The sequence below is a fragment of the Pezoporus occidentalis genome, unplaced genomic scaffold, assembly GCF_034315485.1.
Source record: "Pezoporus occidentalis ecotype Australia unplaced genomic scaffold, CSIRO_AGI_Poc_V1 ctg134, whole genome shotgun sequence".
In the NCBI taxonomy this organism is placed as follows: domain Eukaryota; kingdom Metazoa; phylum Chordata; class Aves; order Psittaciformes; family Psittacidae; genus Pezoporus; species Pezoporus occidentalis.
In genome coordinates this window covers 217,501-241,279 of record NW_026913146.1, presented here as the reverse complement: position 1 = coordinate 241,279, position 23,779 = coordinate 217,501, and the positions used below count along the sequence as shown (strand labels likewise).

General features: G+C 38.5%; 1 protein-coding gene across 7 annotated transcripts in view; it reads right to left on the bottom strand.

Annotated features, from left to right (window-relative positions):
- TAFA2 (TAFA chemokine like family member 2) overlaps positions 1-23,779 on the bottom strand; it is a 199,920-nt gene that overhangs the window by 54,894 nt on the left and 121,247 nt on the right. For all 7 annotated transcript variants that reach the window (XR_009962909.1, XR_009962908.1, XR_009962912.1 and 4 more), the window contains exon 2: positions 5,206-5,312. Coding sequence is in view for 1 of the 7 variants with exons in the window: in XM_062609079.1 (XP_062465063.1) it covers positions 5,206-5,312 (107 nt within the window). In the remaining 6 variants the exon portion in view is untranslated. The remainder of the gene's footprint in view (positions 1-5,205; positions 5,313-23,779) is intronic.

The following is a 23,779-nucleotide window of genomic DNA, read 5'->3' as shown; positions in this document are numbered from 1 at the left end:
TGGACAGGGGTAGAGCAGTTGATGTCATCTACCTGGACTTGTGCAAAGCGTTCGACACTGTCCCACACGACATCCTTGTCTCCAAATTGGAGAGACATCAATTTGATGGATGGACCACTCGGTGGATAAAGAACTGGCTGGATGGCCGCACACAAACAGTTGTGGTCAATGGCTCAATGTCCGGCTGGAGATCAGTAACAAGTGGTGTCCCTCAGGGACTGGTGTTGGGACCAGTCTTGTTCAACATCTTTGTAGGTGACATGGACAGTGGGATTGAGTGCGCCCTCAGCAAGTTTGCCGATGACACCAAGCTGTGTGGTTCGGTTGATTCACTGGAGGGAAGGAATGCCATCCAGAGGGACCCTGACACACTTGTGAGGTGGGCTGATGCCAGCCTTATGCAGTTTAACCATGCCAAGTGCAAGGTCCTACACCTGGGTGGGAGCAATCCCAGGCACAGCTACAGGTTGGGCAGAGAAGAGATTCAGAGCAGCCCTGCAGAGAAGGACTTGGGGGTGTTGGTTGATGAGAAAATGAACATGAGCCAGCTTCAGTGTGCGCTCGCAGCCCAGAAAGCAACCGTATCCTGGGCTGCATCAAAAGGAGCGTGACCAGAAGGTTGAAGGAGGTGATCCTGCCCCTCTACTCTGCTCTTGTGAAACCTCAATACCTTGGAGTATTGTGTGCAGTTCTGGTGTCCTCAACATACAAATGACATGGAACTGTGGGAACAAGTCCAGAGAAGGGCCACGAGGATGATCAGGGGACTGGAGCACCTCCCATATGAAGAGAGGCTGAAAAAGTTGGGGCTGTTCAGCCTGGAGAAGAGAAGGCTTCGTGGAGACCTCATAGCAGCCTTCCACTATCCGAAGGGGGGCTATAGGGATGCTGAGGAGGGACTCTTCTTTAGAGACTGTAGTGATAGGAGAAGCGGTAAGAGGTTCAGACTTAAACAGGGGAAGTTTAGATTGGCTATAAGGAGGAAATTCTTTCCTGTTAAGTTGGTGAGGCACTGGAATGGGTTGCCCAGGGAAGCTGTGAATGCTTCATCTCTGGTGTTGTTCAAGGCCAGGCTGGACAGAGCCTTGGGTGGTATGGTTTAGTGTGAGGTGTCCCTGCCCATGGCAGGGGAGTTGGAACTAGATCATCTTAAGGTCGTTTCCAACCACAACTATTCTATGATTCTATGAGTCTATGATTTTATGATCCTATGATAAATCACCTATTAAGCTGTCTAAGCAGTTGTCCTAACTCACCAGTGAATTTCACCCTTTGTGCATGAAATAAGCATGAGGGCACTGAGGCAATGCACACAGGCCATTACTGTAGCTTTTAACAAAGTGCTGTGTTATCTCTCCTCAAAACAAATCAATTCCATAGCCTGGAGGTCAGGCAGAGCCCGGAGCCTGTCATATGCTGATTCAGTGCAGTGTTAGCACTACTGCACTTGCTGAGAGAACCCTGCCAAATGCTACAATCCAAAAGGAGCTCAGCGGCTCCTCCATTCAGCTGGGCTTCAGAACAGCTTCTACTCTGCAAGGAGAAACCAAGATTCATTTTCTCCTTGTGAATAGAAAGGCATTCCCTCAGGCTTCTAATTTGGTGCAAAGTCACAAATAAGAGGCAGCAATTCTGCATCACAAACAGTAAAGAGTTCAGTTTGGTTTAACTATGTGATAGGCATCAGATGAATAAGTTAAGCTTCTGAGTGAAATTTCTAAAATGAAAATAAATTATCATGATTTTTCATCTAGTAAGTCCAAAAATACTCAATTACTTTATTTAGCTACCTGGAGTGTTTTCTGGTTCCATAATGAATTCCTTCTGGCATAAAGTTTATTGGCTTGCATTTTGAGGAATTCTGAACTATTCTCAGATTCAAAAGCACCCATAATTTACTTAGATTACCTAATTGTTATAAAACTAGAAAAAAACTTAGTAATTACAAGAAGCTCAAAGAAATCCAAATTTTTTAGTTTTAGTGTAGAAATTGTGTCCTGGAGCGGCCTTTTCTCTACAAAGGAGTGTTTGTAAGGGGCTGTTAGTATATTTCTTTCTCAAAAGGACCAACCCAACACTTGAAACCTTAAACACGAGCTGCGATAAAATGGTCACCAACTCAATTCATGTTCCCTATGACAGGAACAGCAAACAAGTAGTGATGCTGAACTGATGCCTGCCTGCCATTTCTATTAGTGAACACTATATGCTTGCACAGGTCTATTTGTTTTCCAAGGGCTAGCAAGGATTAAGAGGATCAGGATCAGTCTTATAATAAAATACCCTTAAAGATTTATTTCACCACCCTCAAGGTATATCGGGTTTTAGTCTCATAACCTTGATAATATACTTTTGGAGGCTGATATGCCACTCTTGTCTTCTCATGCATAGCTACTGCAGCACAAATGGACCTGGTACTGCAGGCTGGTTCCCAGTGCATGTGCTCTGGTAACCCACACATCACACATCAGGGTCCTCGGCACAATGGAGAATAAAAAGCAGAGTTCCTGTTTCTTTCCAGAAGACAGGATAAATTGAAAATAAGCATGTGCAGACCCAAGAACTGGGCAGGAGGACTCAGAATCCTATGTATGGCAAAAAAAAAAAAAAAAAAAAGGTGAGCTTTCTGTTTTGTTTCAAACACTGTTGAGTGCTTATTTATTTTAGCTCTTGGACTTTCTGTCTAGATTGATGAAACTTTGTCAATCAGTCAAGATAAAGAGGGTAGAAGTGTATTCAAAGCAGTCAACGCAAGAGAAAGAAGGATGGACTTGGCGCTCACACACCTGACACTGAGAAGCTGTCATCTGAAATCAGTTTGTAACCCTGGTGGCTGCTCAACTGCACCTCAGAGCCTGGTTCCCCGTGCCCTTCCTCAGCCTGTTTTTCTGGCTGCTGACTTGGGATTTCTCGTTTGTGCCATACCCCTGAAATAAGCGCAATGAACCCAGGGACAGCCTGTCAGAGTGAGCTGCTTATATCCCTGCTGAAGTCTGTCTGGAGAGGAAAGTGTGCATTAAACAATTTTTCACACATTTTTGATATTTCCTTCTTTTTCTAACAATGGATTTCTGAAGGTTATATGGGTTTAGGAATTGTTGCAACTAATGAATAATATGACTAAGTCAATAAGAAAGTAAAGATTTTTTTCAGATGTAGATTATTGATTTTTGAAATTCTAGGGGCTCCTTCAAAGTCATTAGCGTTTGTCATGTGAATATGCTAGTAAGGACTTCTATAAATGAAGATTAATGATGCTAGGGATAATTATCACTGGAGAAATTCATATTTTTCAGTATTTGGAAACTTCATTCAAAGGTGAACTGCATCAGTTCTCCTTGAATGGACCTTAGCTTCATTTCTATTATAAGAGTAGGGGGAAGATTTTCTGTGACACAAGAGTTAGTTAAACTCCCACTATCTGGAAGTCAAAGTTAGTTGAGCTGCGTAACTCTGATTTGTGCTTCATAAAATAATCCCCCATATACAGTGAGTGCAACTGATTTGAAGATCTACTAAATCTGAAAGCCAAAATCCTTCTGAATATTTTTCTTTCCAAAAGAATCTGAACATGTACAATAACTGCTTTCCCAAATTAAACACTCAAGTCATGATGCTCATTATTATTGCTCCCTGCAAGACTTCATATATTTTGCTAAAGGTGTGAAGAGCTACAAATTAAAGGAAGAACCCACATTTTTTGTTAACTTGCAGGGATGTAAGGAAGTCCCTACAGCTAATAACCTGATTTCATAGGGGAGCTCATGTGCATATTTTTTTAATCTGAAAACATCAAATTCAATATTTCTTAAGTTATTTCTACTCTAAGGATGGGGCTGAAATGCCAGGTACTGTTCAGATAATTAATGGTATAGCTCTGCTGGGGTTTCCCTTGCATGAATATATCTGGAAAGCTACAATTGGTGGGGTATCATTTGATTCTCAGTTACGAAGCACTAATTCCCCAAAGATTCCTTACGATCATAATTTGTCTCCATGAAATACTTGGTGACGAGTTTTATCCATCAGGGTTTTTTTAAAAACAAACAAAAAAGTAGCAAGCATAGCTTGGCCAACTCTGAATTCAATTAAGACAAACACAGCTTGACCAGCCCTTGTGGATGGAATCAAAATGCTCTGGAGGTGGGCTTTCTGATTATTAAAGAAAGACAATCAAAGGCGAAAGAATTCTGAATCCAGGCTAGAAGTGTTGGCTCTTTTCCAGTAGCCAACTAAACTGGCAAGCCACAGCATAAATGCATATTCTGGTTTGGAGGGGGAACAAAAGCTGAGCAAAGGGTGTCAGCATGGTTCCTGTCTGGCATGATGCCCATCTTTTGCGGCCTGAAGGACCACATCAGAATACGTTTTGTCGGCAGCCAATCTAACTCGCTGAAAGACTTTGCAGAAAGTGCCTCTGTTTCCTGAAGTCCTTAATATGTGAGGTATTTTTAAAAAGCTATCTTCACACAGGAGAAAAATATCTAGCAGCCAGATATGTAAAATATCTGACATGAAATCCTGTCATCAGAGGGAACATTATAAAACGTACATGAACACAGAGAGATGAAATGACTGGTTTTATTGGAATCCTTTCCCATGATTTAACTCCTTAGATCTTGGAAATGTTCTTGTTCCGCTCTTAATTTACCCAAGCTGTTAAGAGCTTATTCTTGTCTTGAGTAATGAGATAAACAGCCAATAGACACTATATAAAGATGAGAAGAAGACTTCAAAATCACTGCAGATCACATTTCAAGTTATATCAGTCTTTAAGAAGATATTAGTACATGAATCTAGAGACCTTGTTTCTTGCACAGGTTTACAGAAACACACAGAAAAAAAGATTGTTTCTTTCTAATGTTCATTCCAGGAATTCATTTGTAGCACATGTATGTGTATCTATTTTTATGAGACGAGCAGTATTCATTGTTTGATTTTTTTACATTACCATCTTTTTTTACCATCATTACAAAATGACCTGAAATCAGAGAATGCTGAAAATGGGACTGATATACTTAAATTCTCAAGTAATTAATAAAAGTCTGACCATTGAAAAGATTCCTCCTTTGGTACTGGTTAGAGGACCAATACAAGGAGGCAAAAATACACATAAGGAAAAAGTTCACATAACTGGACACTTCTGAATTTGTAGACAGAGGCCACAGATATGGCAGTATAATAGAACAGAACTGAATTTCTTACCTTTATGATGATTTGCTCCAGATGCTAATTTCCCCCACAGCGTTACAACAAATATTATTATTAGCAGTTTTCCTTTTGTTGCTTTCTGTAAGTATCTCTTATTCATCCTGAAAACAAAAATGCACAAAAATAAGTATTTTAAGACTTATTTAAAAACCATTTTTTATCTAATTTAAGGAGAATTCAAGAAGTTTTTGGAAGTGTCTGGCTGACAACCCTTAAGTCAAATTCTGCTTAGCTCTAAATGAGATACATGATATAGAGCATCTGTATAACCTCCCTTCCTGGTCCACCATCATTCCTCCACTCTAGTCAGTACTTGAGATAATTCCTGCACTCATCACATTTCTTCCAAGGCATATGGAGTGTTCATAACCACAGCAGACCCCAAAGCTGGCAAGAAGGATGAATCCAAGCAGCTATGTTGCAGGTTTTGATGAGCAGAGCAGTTCCACTGTTGTGTTTAGAGCCAGTCATGGTCAATGTGGTTCTCTCTGACCGTGCAGACGAGTTTTTAGCTTTTGGGACTGCAGATCTTTTTGGATAGCGCCCATTGAATCATAAAGCAATAACAGATTAGAATAGACCTTCAGCACATGTACCAACCCTCCAGCACAGAAATCCTGTCAGGAAGTCATGAGTGGTTCAGAATCATGGACTTAAGCACTGCAGATTCACTAGTCTCTCACCTGTCTACCTTTGGGTAATAAAAAGATTTGATTTACTGCACCAAGGGAAATTGCACATAGCTACCCTCATCTTGTTTACTGATGTTTTCACTGTGACAGCAAGCCACTGTTGGTGGTTCAAGCACAAGGTAATTCATCACTTATTTCTCAGTAACCTCCTCCAAAGATAAAATACCCCTCTACTTGACAAAAAGACAAGTTCAGGAATGTAGGTGCTAGTGCTTAAGGATTACAGTTGTGTGGAGAATGGCAAGGGGTATAATAATGAAATCTCTCACTTTTCTCTGTGATCTAAGAAGTGATCTAAGGAGCTGGCTACAAAACAGCTTGGCACAATGGTCATGTTTCTGCTGATAGGTCAATAGGACAATGATGCCTATTTCAAGTCACTTATACCAGAAAAGATCAAATTTGATCACTTATACAATATTATTCCTGTTTTTTAATGCCTGGAACTAGGGTGTCTTTCTAAGCAGAATAAACTGCATCGATTCACTATAGCTACACATTTGTCTCCTATCACGTTTATAAAAAGCCCAAAGGCTTTTAAGAGCATCTCTTTTGCTCTGTTCATGTACAACAGCCACAGATCTGTGAAAGTCAGACTGCTCTAATACAGAATTAACCAGTAGACTGTTCAAAGTCCCAAATCTCTTTCCATTCCTTCAAAGCAAATCCTTGCCTCTAAGCAAATTGCTTTCTAACAGAACACCATGCAGTGATAAGGCAACTCCCTGCACACCACACACCACACCACACAAACTCATGGTTTCCAGAATTGTAACCAGGCCACTTCCCTAAAAATTGCCAGTCTTGCTTTTCAGAAGACTGATGAGACCTTGTTAAGCAGTGACAAATTTCCACACCAGGCTGTGTGTAACAAAACACTATGACACAAGTTAAGAACCCACTGTGGAATACACCAAACCCTTTTAAACTGGAATTCAGAGCAAAGAGAATTCAGCATCCCTTGACAGAAGTCACACATCTACAGTTTTTTTTCCAGAGGTTGAGATAATCACATTTATCAGGGAAAAAGAGAGAGGAGTAAGCAAGTGCTATATCTAGAATGGTGGATGTGCCCCTGAAAGCCTGACTGATTAATAAACAGGGTGGAGGTCACAGTGTGCTGTGAACCACACCAAGGTCTGTCTTCTTGCAGGGATTCCAGTGCCTTTGGAGTGTAAACTGCATATTCATCATCAGCTCCAGGTTTATGAAGTAATCAAAGCTAAAGGGAAATACACTGTCACTGTAAATAAGAACAAAAGAAACGAAGCTGGAATGCACATTCAGCATATGCTCTTTCACAGCTATCTCTGTGAACAGAATATGAATTAACACTTTCCCTCCTGGATTCTCGTACTGTACCTGTTGTGATGCTGGTGCCAAGTCATCTCTCATTAAAATCAAATAATTCTTCCTCACCTACCCAACACTGCTCAAAACCCAGTGGGATCTGCACCATTAAACAAAGTTGAATTTAACACAGTATCTTTCAGTGCTCTGCTGATGCCATATTAATTTAATGTGCTGCGAGGCTGGCAACAAATGCAAGGCAGAAAATGCAGATATATAAGGAAAATTAGTAGCAGTAGAGGGAAAGAGAGAAAACCAACCTATCTGCTTCTGAAAATAAGCCCCTCAGGGTAGGTGGCAGAGTGAAGTACAAACCCCTGCCCACCTCTCAGCACACCAAAGAGGAGTAAGCCAACACTGAATACAGAAGAGACTGCTCTGCAAAGTAAAGGAAGGGGTTTCAGCTTTAACACAGAAAACCTGGGCTCAATGCCATTGCCAGGTTTTCCAGTCAGGAGAAAAACAGTACACCATTTCCGTACCACAAGCCTGTTGCACTACTCTGTATTATTTATCTGCGGTATTCACCTTTAGAAGGACAAAAATCATAGTTTTTTCCTTGTAGCAGTCCCATAATAGGCACAATTAACAGAAAACCCATTGAAAGTACCAGTTCTAGCTTGGGACATAGTTCAGCGACCATCAGCAGAAGTACAAAAAAAAATACCTCAGCAGTTAAAGTATTCATAACATACAGCAGCTCAAATAAAAAGTTGGAAGATGATGTTAAGTTTCAAACTAATTTTGCAGTATAACACTAGACCTGCAGTCGTGTTTGTTGGCTACTCACAACGGTCAGTCCAAGGACAGATGAGTGGCTGCATAAGCACAAAGTAGGTGCAAAGCACTCTGCTCCCAGCAGTCCTGCTGCACAGATGCCACACTGCAGCAAGACAGCCCCAGAAATAAAAAATGAAGGGATTGTAGTCCAAAAATTCAGGGGGTTGGGATGGATGCATCTCATCAGCAAAGCAGGCAAACAGCTAGATAACAAGGAGAGGCCAGGAGATATGTATCTGTGTGCATGCGTTATCACCGGGGCTGAGAAACTGGTTATTTTTTTGTGGATTTGCAAAACAGCCCATGATAGAGCACTGAGAAGACACTGGAACTAAACAGCATTTGACCTTTGCTTTGAAATTAACTATTAGTCTCTTGCAACCTTGATCCATGTCAAGTAAGTGCATCCAGGAAATTCTGTCCATTACTGTACTGTACTGTTACCACACTAACACAATAGGCTGTGTTAAACAGAATAAATGCGTTCTGAAATGAGGTCTACTTTTACCAGAGGTGATGCAGAGCTCTACAGACAAACTATAGCTATTAACCTGAATGGTTTTCTCTGCAAGACCTTTTCCTCTTCTATTTACTTTCTTTTCCACAGAACCTCTCCCTCACTGTTACCCTCACAGCCTTCAGTAGCGCCATGTGAGCCAAAGGTGACCAAAACTGAGAATAACCATGCTATAGGAGATGCCTACATGTGACTATCAATTTTGCACAAAAATACAAGCTTTATGTGTAACACAAATGTCCTCAGTATCTAACTCCAACATATTGGAAATAAATCCAAGGAATTCTCAGCACTTTCATGCAAAAAAGGATATGAAAGGCTAAGATGTTTGAGCTCATTTTTAATGTGCTTCAAGGCAAGGAAAAAGCGAGATAGCTGGTTTTGTAGTTCCAAGGACACATTCAGAATAAAACAAAAAGACATCACCCACATAATTCAAACAGGCAGTGGCTGAGTGTGAGGTGACTCTGCCATGACCAGCTCGTCATTAACACCATAACACAATGAATAAATTGATAGAATTTCTTACTTTTGTTCCCTAAGATTCCTTTTCCCTGAAGAGCACTCCACGAGACCATCACCAGTCTGGTATCACAGACTCAGGGATAGACTGTTGCAGTAATCAGTGACAAAAAAAAATGTTTAAAAAGGTAGGACTTTTTTCCTCAGGGTGAAACCACACCTGAAGAGAAGCGTCACAAACTGATGTGTCAGCAGAAATCCTTCCCCCTGGCCTCCATGGGTCATCAGAAGCAAACTGCGAATACACTAATAGATTGCACAGGCTCTCCTCATCACTGCTCCTCTTCATTGTCAGGCCTCTTCCAACAGCAGACGTGTCCTAACTGCTTGGCTGTACAGAAACCACCATGTGCAGATGCTTGTCTTCAGTTTTACTACAGCAGTGTAGCATCCATAAGCTCCTGAGTTTCTACTTTCTTTTTTGCTGCTGGGCTTAAGATCGTCTTTCCAACAGCTCAGCAATAAAGGAGAATCACATGGAAATTACCTTACATTGTATGGCCAGTGCTGAATTACCCTGCCTTCCTATTTTAAGTGAAGTGTAACCTCCTGTAATCTTTACTGTTGAAGGAAAACAAAAAAGGAAATAACTTTAATTCTTTCCTTAAGAGCTTATACACAAATAAAATTCTCCTGTTTCCTAGGAGTAACAGCATTTTTCCCTGTTTCTCCTTTTCTTTCTTTTCTTTACAAACATCAGCTTCTGTGAAGCTGTTCAAAATTCATTTGTAGAATGTTTTACACATGTAGAAACTTTCAATGTCAGTAAGATCTATTTGTCTTCTGCAAACACGTACACCCTGTGAATGCAAGTGCTCATAAGTGTAAGCCTACCTCTCTACTGAATCCCAATGAAATGTTTAAGAGACAAAAACCTGTTATAAAATAGAGGGAAAATTAGTCCCATATTCTCTTACTTTTCATGACAAATATTTTGTTTGCTATTTCAGAGAAACCCTAAATAAGCAGTAGAAATCACTACTGATTTCTGACCCCAATTCTCTTGTACAGAAATAATGCAGCCATTTAAATTATGTTCTGTAGTCTGCTGAATCTTACATTATTTATTAGTTTTCTTAGTTTCTACATCCCACGTATTGCAGGTATTTGCTCTTTTCTTTAGGCTTTCCTGTGTAAGCTAAAGCAGATTTAAAAATGCCCCTCTGGTGGGTAAGGTCACTTTGTTAAACACCGATGTGACCCCTGTGTGTTTGCATATATATAAATTCCCTCTATGACATTCCTGTCATGTTTGCTCAGTGAACAAGTAATTTGCCACTCTCATTACTTCCGGTACAAGGTAGCTTGTGAAAATCAATCTTCTTTCTGCTTCATACATCACAGCCCGTAACAGACACAAAGTGCATTCTGATTCTGAAATGAATCTGAGGGAAAAACACAGACCTGTTCTCATAAGATACCCTCTTTGATCAACGTGTGCAAGGAAAAAAAGAGAATAGTCATTTAACCTAGCAAAAGGTGTAGGTCTTATGTAGGAGTCGCATGGAAAATCTCTGCATGCAAAGCAAAAGGGGTGGGTGTTGTTGGGTTTTGGAGGGAGGGAAAGGGGCTGGTCCAAAATTTGTTGTTGACCAGCATGACCTTTTAATAACAGAATAAGCAGCCCTAGAGAGCTTAGTCCCACCATTGAGAAATATTCAGGAATAGTTAAACCATTGCCGGTAGAGCAGTTCAGTAAGGCTGCCACTGTTACTTTCAGCTGAAGTGTTGCCAGGGGAAGCAGATTGAAGAATTTTAGGCTTGGTGCCATAAGGAGGGCTTTAGAAAGGCTACTGCGCTAAGACTTAAGACACTAAGGAAAATGAATTCTTCTTCCCAATAGTGCTTAAGCATATGATTGACATGCATACTCACACTTGTCTTTTATTTAAATCAGTGTGATTCAAGCACATACTTAAATTTAAGCTCATACTATCCAAGAGATGTATGCGCCAACGTGAGTTCTTGAAAAACGATCACTAAGTTAGTAAGTGTGCTTGTATAAAAAGAGACAGTTTCAAGAAAAGAAAATATCTCAAATATCGGGGGGGAAGTTATGGAATATATGAAAATACACAATAAACAGAAAAAAAAGCACCATTCTTCTTTACATGCTGCAATTAGTTTCCCAGTAGCAAGAAACTGGAGAGAGATGCACATACAGGTAATTACATTTGCCGACAGTATCTCTAGCACTTGGATGTGAAATTTACATATATATTATTGTTTCCAAAATCTGATAACCATGGGTGCTTAAATTGCCAGAGGTATAAAATGCTTAGGCACCTAGCTGCATCCCACCTCACCGCGAGAAACCCTGAGAGTTTATAGAGAAAACTTTTTTCTTCCAAAAGGGTACATAGATACCGCCTTGAAAACTCGGATGATACTGATTAATGGCCTTCCCTCTAAATTGTTATCACTGTTCATCTCTCCTGCATCTAGATGATCACCAGTTCTTTCTAGACACAATTGACTGTAACATTCACCTTCATTAATTTTCAGAGGCAACACCTAACTGAAAGCAATAAAGCAAGCAAAGAGTAAACAGGAAATGCAGTGCCCTCCTAGCCAGCTTCTACTCAAAAAACACAGATGCATTTAACTGGGTATACATTAAATTTCTTTCATGGCCATTTCATCAGGACCAGCAAAAGAGTACTCATTCACCTGATAAACATTGATGCTGACACATTACTAAGTACATAGAAAGAAAATTTCATTAATTTCTGTGGGGTTAGATTCTGTACTTCTATGTATTTATGAAAATATAAAATAAGCTAGCACTAGACCTGCATATGCCATTGTGGTTTTAAGTGCTAACATAAAATGTTACAGGTTATTTAAACAGCTAAGATATTCTAATGTCTTTAATCTGTCCAGTGGTATCCTACACCCTTGTGAAATAAGCTTTTGCAGTTAAGTGTTCAGTGTTAGAAAATACTTAAGCTCCAATTCACATAATTTTGTCTGATAATATTATGCCACTTTTAAACTCTTCCTCTCCCAGTTTCTGTGCTTAAGGGAGCTTTAAGCTGTAGGGGGTACTATCTATTCACTTAATCATCACGACAGTAGTATTTGCTTATATCTTCTATGTGATCCTCTTGCAGATGGTTATTTGAATTTCCTTTATTCATATCTCACTAACCAATCAAAAGTTTAACTGAGAAAAAAAGGATAACTGTTCAATGGCGTTGAATGGAATGTCTTACTGAGACCTGAATCACTAGGTATACTGTGACTTCATAAAGGCCATTTCAGTGGTAGAGATAAGCCTCCAAATCTATCAAGACAGAAAAAGCATCAAATATTAGTGGAGAATGGCAACTGAAGTGCTCATATTTAAAATCAAGGACAAAAATGATCTGGGCAAGCATAAGCCTATTAGTCTGACCTCTTCAATTTGCAAGAGCTTAGAAGAGGCTTTGAAGAAAAAGATAAAGACAGAGAAGTAAATAAACTATAGGATAAAATGTAGCAGTATTACCAAGGGTAGATTGTGCCAGACTACCTTGACAGCTTTTTTGATAATAACTGATTTTCCAGACAAAGAAATGAAGTAGGTATAATTTGTCTGGATTTAGATAAAGCATCTTCTACAGTGTCACTCCGGAACTTACGCATTAAACTCTGTGGATTACTACAAGAGCTGAAAGCTGGATCCAGGTGTGATAACAGCAAGCAGTATTGAAAAGGAGTATCAGGGATTAATAGCATTTCTGCTAGAAGTTGGGAATTCACCATTTGAAACAATATGTGTAAAAAACAACTAGTTTAGTTGATCAGCAAAAGCACATCAGTATCAATATGGCACAAGATGGTTTTGAAAAAGGCAAATCCTGAAAATTACTAAATGATACATTTCTAATAAAGACACAGAAAGACAAGTATGAATCTATAAAATTTTGGACAACCATCTTCACAGAAATAAAACTGAACCCACAGAACATATGAGGGCAGTCTTCTATGAGAGTCACAGGAATGAAGACTCTACCACAGGAGCTTGAAAGAGCTTGGTTTGTGGAACAAAGAGAAGGCTGAAGGGAAACAGAGAGAGCAAGGAAAAGAAATAAAAGCAAAGGCTGCAAGGAAACAGAGACACCAAGTGTCCTGGGTTCAGCAGAAGCAGTCATTTTTCTCCTTCTTAGTAGCAGGTGCAGTGCTGTGCTTTTGACTTTCAGCCTGGGAACAGCGCTGATAACACCGATGGTTTTAGTTGTTGTTCAGTAATGTTTACTCCAATCAAGGACTTTGTGAGTCTCATGCTCTGCCAGGGAGGAAGGGAAGCCAAGAGGAAGCAGAGACAGGACACCTGACCCAAACTGACCAAAGAGGTATTCCATACCACAGCACGGCATGCCCAACATATAAACTGGGGGCAGTTACCCAGAAGGGCTAGATCACTGCTTGGGTCAGGCTGGGTATCGATCAGCAGGTGGTGAGCGGTTGTATTCTCTTCCCTTGTTATTTCTCTTATCATTATTATTATTGGTGGTAGCAGCAGTGGTTTGTGTTATACCTTAGTTACTGGGCTGTTCTTGTCTCAACCCATGGGAGTTGGATTCTTTCAATTCTCCTCCACTTCCCTCCAGGAGCGGGGAGAGGAAGGAGGGGGAGTGGCTGCATGGTTCTGAGTTGCCAGCTGGGTTTAAACAATGACACCAAGGAAAGGAAATAAACATGGTGAAGGCAAGAAACATACCCATAAGAAATGTAATAGTTGCTATCTTGCCAGGAGGCAGGATAAGGACACTCAACTTAGTGATTCAGGAAATCTCTTCCAGTCTTGCCTCTACATCGATAACACTATTCCTTTTTTGTATGTTAGTAGAGGAAGTCAAGTGTTACTTTTTCAAGAAGAAAACTATAAGCAAGTTCTTTCCAAGTGCATTAGCGAAGTGCTTTTTTCCAAGGCATTTCACTCTCCTCAAAAAAACCCAGAAGTCACAGCATTTGTCTCTGTGATACCCTATGAGGAAAAAACTGTAAGGCTCCTGACTAATAACCTGAACCCATACTGGGTTCCATACAAAACTGGCCATGCCGAACATCTGATTAAGATAAATATTCTTCCTTATTTTTCAACATCCTCAAGGTGTAAGAGCCATCTCTGTGTCATAAACTTTAAGATGACCCCAACAGTCACAGTACTGTACTGGTGGGCCATTCAGTAGTAACATTGCTTTTTGATTAATTTCAGTGAATTAAAGTCATACTGTTGAGCATGGGTGATTAAGACTCACTCACTCTTCTATCAGTCTTCATCGTGGAAAAGTAAAACTGGCAAGCATCTCAATCATCAAGATATGGAGTCTTATTTTCTGAAAGACTCCAAATGCAGACAACAAAACTTATGTAGTTTTAGAAACCGATTAAATATTTTAAGATAAAAACAGAAGAAACAATACCATTAGCTGCATTTTAAAAGTGTGAATACTTTAAAAATTACATTAAAAAAAATTAAATGTAACAAAAAATTAAAAATACATTAAAAATTTTCTTATTAGTGTATACATTTTAAGTGACTACCATCTTAAACATAATGTCTTTCAAGCAATACTGGAGGACTGATTTTGGGATTCTTGCATGGATGTAAGAATATGGATGAAGTGTCATATTACACAATCTTGCCAGACCCGGAATTTTGCATGCTGACAGGAATCATTCAGGTTCTAACGCATTACTTCCCTACTGAAGGTTAAATTTTGTCTTTTCCAAAGAATTCTGCTGGCAAATAACACGGTGACAGACCACTGCAGATGAACAGGGGAGCAAGACTGAGGCTAAGTTCCCCCCTGCTATTTTCATGACAATTATATCTGTCAATGGGCAGAGTAGCACTTCTGACAAATAATAGGTAGGTCTGAACCCAGTCTATGTTTTATACCTGATGTCTACATATTTTGGGCTACACTTGAAGGCAAAGGTTCAAGTGAAAATAAAAAATGACAGGTTGCTTAAACCACAGGAAAGTATGAAGCTTGCTTGTGCAGAGACCAAAATAGCTCTAAGAGCTGACATAACACACTAGGAACACAGGAGAATTGTCGAATATAAGTAAAGGTCGTTGAAGCACAGTGGGAACACATTCTCCCATTCTTTGAATGCAAACTCCTAACAGACTTTTCCAGAGAAAAGAAGAGTGAGACAAAAGTTAGTCAGGCTCTTCAAAATATGGATCTGGTATATAAACCAAATCTCTGTTCCTGAGCAAGCACAAAGGTAAAGACTTCATTCACTCACAGGGATTCTAAGGAAAGGAAGTCAGGCTGTACAAACAATCTTCAGCTACCAGCCAAGGAGCAGAACCAAAGTCCAGCAGATAATCCAGATAGAGAGCCTTGTGCTCAGTGGAGGTACACCCATGTAGGCACACAAGGCAGATCTGAATTTTGAACTTACTTGTAGAAAATTTCAGCAGCTTTCTTGTCTATGAGCAGAGTTTTATCAAATATTGGTATTTTTTTGGTCCTGGTATGCTACCTAATCTGTTACACAGAGCACAAAACTAATGCTGTCTTGAGAATCATGCTATATCACATGTATCTCAGTCTTTATATCCTCATCGGTGTTCTGAAAATAAAAGAAGTTGTTAATTAAAAAAAAAAAAAAAACAAACCAAAAAAAAACAAACAGAATACTCCTGTGGTGGCTTGCTATGAATGGATTCAAGCCAGGTCAAGAGTTGCTTAATGATGGCTGAAATATCTAAATGACACCCAGTCGTCCTTGAAAAATCAGATGAATTTCCCAGCCCCTATTCAAACACCCTTTTTTGAAGGGTACCATCAGTTTTATAAGAACTGTATTGACCACACAAACCTGAGTTTCATCCAAGTGTACCTTGATAAACAATGCACTCACTTCGTCATGTACTATGCCAGTCTTGAAATAGCATTTTAATATGGCAAGGAGCTCATTAAATAGCCAGTCATAACCTGCACTTCCTAAAAGTCTGTACCCAGCCTCATGCTGCATGATATGTAGCTTAGGTAGAGCACAACAAGAGGATGAACGACAAAGCAAATCAGTAAATAGTGTCCTATTCTTGTAGTGCCCTGGAACAGAGACTCTTATGAGGTTCATTTATATTTATACTGCATTTCAATTTGGAGCTGGACAACACTTTTCAAACAAATTTTCAAGTGTCTCCCTTTACAATGATCTGGATCAGATCATGGAATGACTCTGGAGGACAGGAAATTAATACCTTTTAGATTAAAATAAAGCAGAAGATGAGCCCAAGAGTGCATCCAATGAACTCCAACAGTTTAAGGGTGCTCAAGTCAGGGAACAAGAGCCAGTTAAAAAAAAACAACCTCCTACTCCACTAAATGAATATAATGTGAATACTACACCCTCAGCAACAGCAGTAGGGTCTACAGAATCACTTCTGTAAAGACAAACTATTTGCTAGTGTAGACACAGCCCTATAATCTCATGAGGAAGGAGTTAATTATCATCGCTATTTTATACTTGGATAAGATGCCTTTGCAGTTATGATTATTCTGAAAAGCATTTTCAGATTCTCAGCAAACCCCAATGGCATGTTGAAAGGAATCTGTCACTCAGGAGGCCCTCAAACAAGCTCTGATCTGCATTTTAGGGCCATTATTCCTACTGTGACACCACAGCAAAGAGAAGGATAGCTTTTTTGCCAAAATCAGGGAACAGCTACCTGCAGTACATCCCCCTAATTTAAAGGCAGGGAGTACAGAATAAATTACTTCCAATTACTCAGTGAATTGTTCATTTTTGTGAAACAGAAAAACCCTTGTCTCTCAATGCAGAAAATTAAAGACAAGATTTTCTGTCTTGTTTCACACTGGGTACTAACAAACCTAGGAGCAACTCTACTGTAGAAGGAAAGTACAACTCACTGTAAAACTGTCGAATACTTTACTGGCTCTATCACTGCCCTTCTCGGCCACTGGATTATTGACAGCTTTTCGCTGAGTCTGGCAGCCACACAATCAATAACCACACTTTTAAGATGCATAGGTTGACCCTTTTAGATGAACAACAGAAAACTCTGGCCCGAAAGGGAAAGCCTAAGAAATTGCCTACTGAGATAGGATAGACTCTATCCAGCAAGGACCTGCATTGCACACCTGCCTACCTCCCCTGGTCCAGAGGGAAGGCACTGGCTTCATGTTGCCCTAGCAGACAGGACTTGAGTTAAGGACTCAGCCCAAGTACATTTAGGTTGACATTATAAAAAAAATAAATAAAGGTCATATTCATAATTAGATTAAATTTCTTTTATTCCAGCATAGCAATGTAAAGTGTCCTTAAATTAGAAGTTTATTAAACTAAATCTGACTCAAGAGGGCTTTTTGTTCCTTACTACAGATTTGGCAAAGAAAATCCTCAGATGTTACCATATTTACAACAGGATTAAGTGTTTCCAAGAAACTCTGCATTTGCATTTTTATGTATGCTTGGTGAAACAAACAAAAAATTTTACTTTAATTTGTAGTTCATTATTAGGGAGGGTTATGTCATTACACTTTCCATGACAATTGCATTAACAGCATCATTATTAGTCACAAAGATGTTCAGGATTCCACGCCTCTTGTTTCAAGAGAAAGGGTTACAGCTAGTGTTTGCAGTATTTATGATTAAAGAGAGCTTTTTTCTTTTTCCTTCATTCTTCATTTTATAATAATTAATTGGAACTGTCTAGGAACTAAGACAAGTAATGCCTGCTCTGCTGTCAGTAACAGTCCAAATTCAGTAACATACAAGAGCAGTACAATCCCCTTCCATTCTTTTAGTGCAGTCTTAGAAAGGCTTTCCATGTGTCTCCTATGCTAAAAGAGCATTATTTTCTATATGGGCAAGACCTGGAAAGGGTCATTAGATAAGAATGGGAATTAGCTGGTACAACATAGGAAGAGCCATAAATGAAAGACAGCAGAAAACCTCTTAGGATAAACGGTGAGATAGAAAGCTTTAGAATGTTTTTTTCTGCTAAATCATTATGTAATTTTTAATAAAGGAGCATTATAATTTCCTAGAGCACAAGTATAATATTGTACATACAATACTTACTGAGAAAAAAACTGATATAGCAATATTTCCATACCATTTCAGTCACAATTATGGATATTGCGCTGGCATCACCATCAAAGGAAATGATTATGTGTTTGGTAGACTTGCAGGAAACTAAATATATTACACTGAGATCAACAGTTCTTTATAAGTTGTTTCAATTTTGTAAGATCACTGCAGCCTTTGTAGCTTTAAGAGAAACAAAGTTCAGTCTAAGCCAACGTGTATTTCCTTCTGCAACAGGCATTTTTATTTCATTTTAACAGCTATCTGCCTTGCGTTTTCCATAATCCTTTCCAATAAAAGGAGAAAACCCTTTTTATGGCATTGATACAAGAAAGGATGTTTGCTGGTTTTATATTCCTCCTAGCATAATTTGCAGTTGCAACTGACAACAATGGGCCTCCATCTCAGCACCCTGCTGCATAGTGAAGCAAACCTGGGTCCCCTGGTGTTTTCTTGAGTCCTTTTGGTGTTTCTCTGAAAGCTCCCAGAGTTCAGTAATTAGACAAGTAAGTACTGCAATTTTAATTATCCTTTATAGTTGCAGAGAAAATGTGATTTCTAAAGGCAACAAAACAAAAGGATCCATTTTCATGTATTAAAGCCTTGAGAACTTGAGAAAGATGAACCTAAATTTCTGGATAATCAGATTTGGCATGTATTGCAAAATTTTTGGGTTGGAAACAGTCAGTGGAAACAGTATTTAATTCATCCTCCTTTTTTCAAATTATCTACAGAGGCTGTATGGAAATTTATTCTGAATAGCTACATTAACTATTATAATTCACTTACATCATTGTCATTCATATCTAATTAATATAAATGCCCAGCTGGGAATATAAAGATTTTGCATAATACAAGTCACAAATTCTGGAAAGGAGAATTTTCCCCTCATTTCTCTATGTAAGTTGTGAAATTTCACAGAGAAAAATTTAACTGCAAGGTCAAGATGGGTTAGCTCACAAGTGAATTAAAAAATGCTGCCTAAATGATGAAAATTACTTACCACAGAAATACATATATTTAAGAAAAAGCCATTAAGACAAATGGAAATGGAAATGTATGAAATTAAGTCTACCTTTTGTTTTCTTCTGGTTTTTAATAGGTAATAGGCGGTAACCCTCCCACTTGGCTGGTATCACATCAATAAATATTTTGTTTTCACTTTCAAACCCAAATGCTGCTAGAACTGTCTCCTGTAAATGGCAGGAATAAGGATGAATTCTCATGACATATTTCCAGAAAAAAAAAAACAACCCATAATTTTTTAAAGTTATTATCCTTATCTATTTTCAGTGGTACCTGTGTTGCTCTTGTATGTCCAGTCTAATATATAGTATTTGATGGTGGCAATTCAAGCTTCTTCAGTAGAAAAAGAAGGACCAAAATCTAGTTGAAAGAACGTAAGTGGCTAAAAGACACTTCTCTGAACACTAAATGAGACCAGTGTCATTTTCCAATCCTGTGTTTTCACTGTGCTTCACCTAAGATAAAATAGAGCTGATGAACTTAAGTTGTATACCATGAACTGGAAGTTTAGCAGTCATTTTGAACTATTCATCATCTCATTAACTGCAAGATGTGCAAAGCATTTACATGAACAAACAGTGGAATGCAGAGGGAAAAAAGTCAGCCAAAAAGTGTTGCTCCAATAAATATAAACCACTATATATTTGCAGTGCACTGTCAGCCAGATTAAGCTCATCAAATACTAATTCTTTGTCCAGCTATAATGAAAATCTTTTACGTGAGGCAGAAGATAAATAGGACATTTCTCATGATTGCTGCAATTCAGAAATACTCATCTACAGGTAGTATGAGAAGGAGGTTCCACACCAAAAAAAGTTCTCTGCACCTCATTTTTTGGTGTTTTTTTTTTTTTAATTTTCATTTGTTCCTCTAAATATGATTGTTGCCAAATACTATGTAACAATGAAAATGCTATGGTTTATTACTTTTGACTTCTAGTTTGAGTGATGCCATCAGGTATACATGCATTAATGATTTGAAAAGTAGGGGATAAAAATTAAGATGAGCCCACACTAAAAACTAAGACCAGAGAACAACACTGCCTTAGCAAAGTTCAAATCCAGAAGAGAATTTTAGTTCAAGCTAACTAAAGAAAACAACCTAACGCTTCTGTTCAGCTTATGAAATGCATTTGAAGAGGGACAGAATTTTTTTCTTTATAGCAGGAGGACAGTTCTGTAACTAACTGAGAAAAAAAGAGTTTCATTGATTAAAACCTATACAGAAATTTGCACTGAGGTCACACAGACAGCTGTTAGAAGAAAAAAACACACAAAATGAAGGACAAGGCAGCAGAACTTTTAACTTAATAATACTGCCTAAGTCATTAATCCAGACTGTGGTAAAACCACATTCAAGCCCTTCAAGGAATATGAACCTTCATCTTCCAGAAATTTATCTCAATGGGTAGTATACAGTATTCCTGAGACTCTTTACCTAATGCTGCCCTAGAAACTTTATTATTCATTGCAAGATCAAAAATACATATTTCACCTCCCAGGTGAACATTCCACCCACCACACTGAAGTGACTCTCTGAATTACTATGTTGGATAGAAAACAGAAAAAGCTCTTTGGAACAAGCCATTCACACCTTCACTGCATGATCAATTTTCTCGAGGTAAAAAGAGAAACCTAAACACAGATGACCCGTGTCTTACAGGAATTTTGTGCAGAAGCAGCTGTTTCTTCTCATTTTTAAGGACTAATACTAGGCCTTTGCTTTGCTCTTTTATACTGTCTCTAAAAGAAATATGGTGCTTTCTTTTGGTCAAATATTTTGTTCAATGCAAAGACAAAATACATCAACAACCCCCAAAAAAGTATTCCAGCAATAGCAAAACAGAAAAACACTTTCATTTAGGTTTTATGAAATGAAACTTTGATGAAAATCAAATGGTATCTTGAGATCTTGAGCTTTCACAGAACCTCACCTTTTCTGCCCTTACCCCTGTATATAACTACCTCTACATCTCCCTAGGTATGTAGTGGTCACTGCCTCCACCAGCATACTATCCTTTCTGCTCTTGCAACTGGAGATAGAATATGGCCACAAGGCATAATGACTGTTCAGCCCCACAGAAACAGTGTAATGCAGATAGGGAGAAAAAGTGCAAATCAGAAGACTGAATGGAAGGGTAGGGAGCAGTCTCAATGAACTGTTTCAGAATTTTCACGTTTTATTTTAATCCTATTGCATCTAAATCCTTGATTCCAAGAATTATCTAAATACAGAGCATTAATCGCTTATAACCCCCAAAAATAGTCTTTTTCAGTGAAAACCCCATTATTTGAAATCTGTGAAGACTAAGTGTTAAAAAATATTTTCATAGAATCTCTGCCTTAATTTCAGATAGCTTGGAGTCATATGCGAATGTCCTGCAGAATATGGTTTCTACGTATTGGAAGAAGTGAGTTTTAGAAATGAAACATGGGTTTACATCATGTTGAACTTTTGTTCACAATCTGTTCTTGAATTATCACAGCTTTGCATGTTCTCTGGTTGAAGGTATTCCAGACAAAAAAAAACCTGTATTTCATTGGAAGCTGAATGATCTGAGTGAGGCAGCCAATACACTAAAAAGACATTAACCAGATATTCTGTCTATATCAGTTGACATCTTGTAATATAAACCTCTGATGATTGTGCCATGAAAAGTTCTGGTATCTCTCATGTTAAAGTTTTAACTGCACATATAGCCTTTGTCTGGCAGGCAAAACTTAATTCTGAGACAAAATACTGGATTTTTACAAGTTAAAGAAAAGAACAGTCAATTCTATGATCCTTTATTTTTTCAGGATAATACATAAGTGCTGTCAATATGCTTTAAATAAACCTGAACTTTTCAACTTTTCTGCAATATCTCATCTTGATTTTACTGTTAGATTTTGCTCTGTACATCCATTGAGCAAGGAGAGGGTATTTATGACAAAACTTTGAATGTGCCATAATGGTTAATGTGTATGTTTATTATTTCTCTGAAAGTCAATCTAGATATTTTGTAAATAGTAGTTTGGAGGAAAGTAGTTTGGGTTTTGGAAATGGAACCACTGCTTTTGATTATGCCACTGAGTGTCAGAGTAGTATTAACATAAATTGCAAATATACCCAGTGACTACAAACCAGATGGCAGCTCTTTGTCTGAGGTTTTGGTGTTATTTAGCTGGATTTTAGTTTTTGTTCTTAACAGGTATGGCAAACATTTTTATCCTGCTGCTACTATATTTTAGCATATTTAATTGCCAAGTTCACAAGAAACCGACCCACTGCTTTTCCCAGGCAGATGGTGAAAGTTGTTTTTAAAACTGTAGTGAGGCTGCTTTTCCAAAATGCTTGCTTTATGAAGTCTAATCACTGTTCACCATACACATAGAGGATCAGCTCATAAGCATGTACGCAATTACCAGCCAAATATGCAAAGTATTGAGAGCATTCTAGCACAGAACTCTGCACTGGGACAACATTTTTGCATCTAAAACCCAGCATGTGTTCCAGTATCTGTGGAACCATTCCTAGGAAACGAGGTCTTAATAAAAACAGATAACCATTTTGGACTTTATTATTTACCCTTTCATTATCTATATCTTCTCTTATTAGTTTTAAATATGGGTAATTTACAGCAATACAAGTCAGAAAGGTATGCAACAAAAACTAATTTTATTCTACTTTAACTGCCAAGCTAAATATAAGGCTGTTGCAAAATGAAAAGTGACCTAAAACAACAGTGTAAAAAATTAAAGAATTTATATTTTTTGTAGCTTGGCAAATAGAGATGAGACAAGAAAGATGAGAAAGATGCAAAAGACGCAAAAGAACAGTAGGTGACACAAATCAGAAATGCAAGTCCAAAGCACTCTTGGAAGTTTGAATCTGCATCTGAACCCAAAAACCGTGGCTCGCCAATCATTAATATCTATAAAGTAATATTTTAGGATCACGTGTGCAAATAAAAAAAAAAAACAACAAAAAAAAAAAACAAACCAAACCAGCAGTAGAATCACTGCTTGCTAACCCATCTGCAGCACAGTAATACAGCTAGGGATGTGACTTGGAGCAGCCTTTTTTGCCCTGACCTGATCTCAGAGCTCTGTCCCCAGAAAAGCAAGCCCCTGCCACCCCACCAAGGTATGGGCAGCCCTCAGCCAAGGCTACATCAATATATTGATGTATACCCCAGCTATGCCCCCCAAGTACAAGATGTGCTCCACTGGGAAAGAATTGCTAGAGGCAAAGTGCCCTGGCAATGGCCTCCTAAACTTCCCCTTACCTTGAAGGATCTGGCCCATATATTTTGTAAGAGAAAGTATTAAGTACAATTGTTTCACATAAATATAACTCTACTCACACAGAAGCCTTCTGTAAATGTCTACTGGTTGTAACAAATCACTCTTACTTTCAATGAGTTTGGAATATTTTTGAGACTGTCAGTCAACGGGTTTTGTACTGTGCTTAGCACAGTATTAACTCAAACAGATGATGCCTAGAGAAATAATGAAGAGCTATAATAAATAGTGTCCAAGTAACAGGAAATCCTAACAACTGAACCATCAAATTAACAGGTCACTGATAATAATTGGGATTTCTAAATATGGCAAAATGCTATTCATTTGTACAGTGA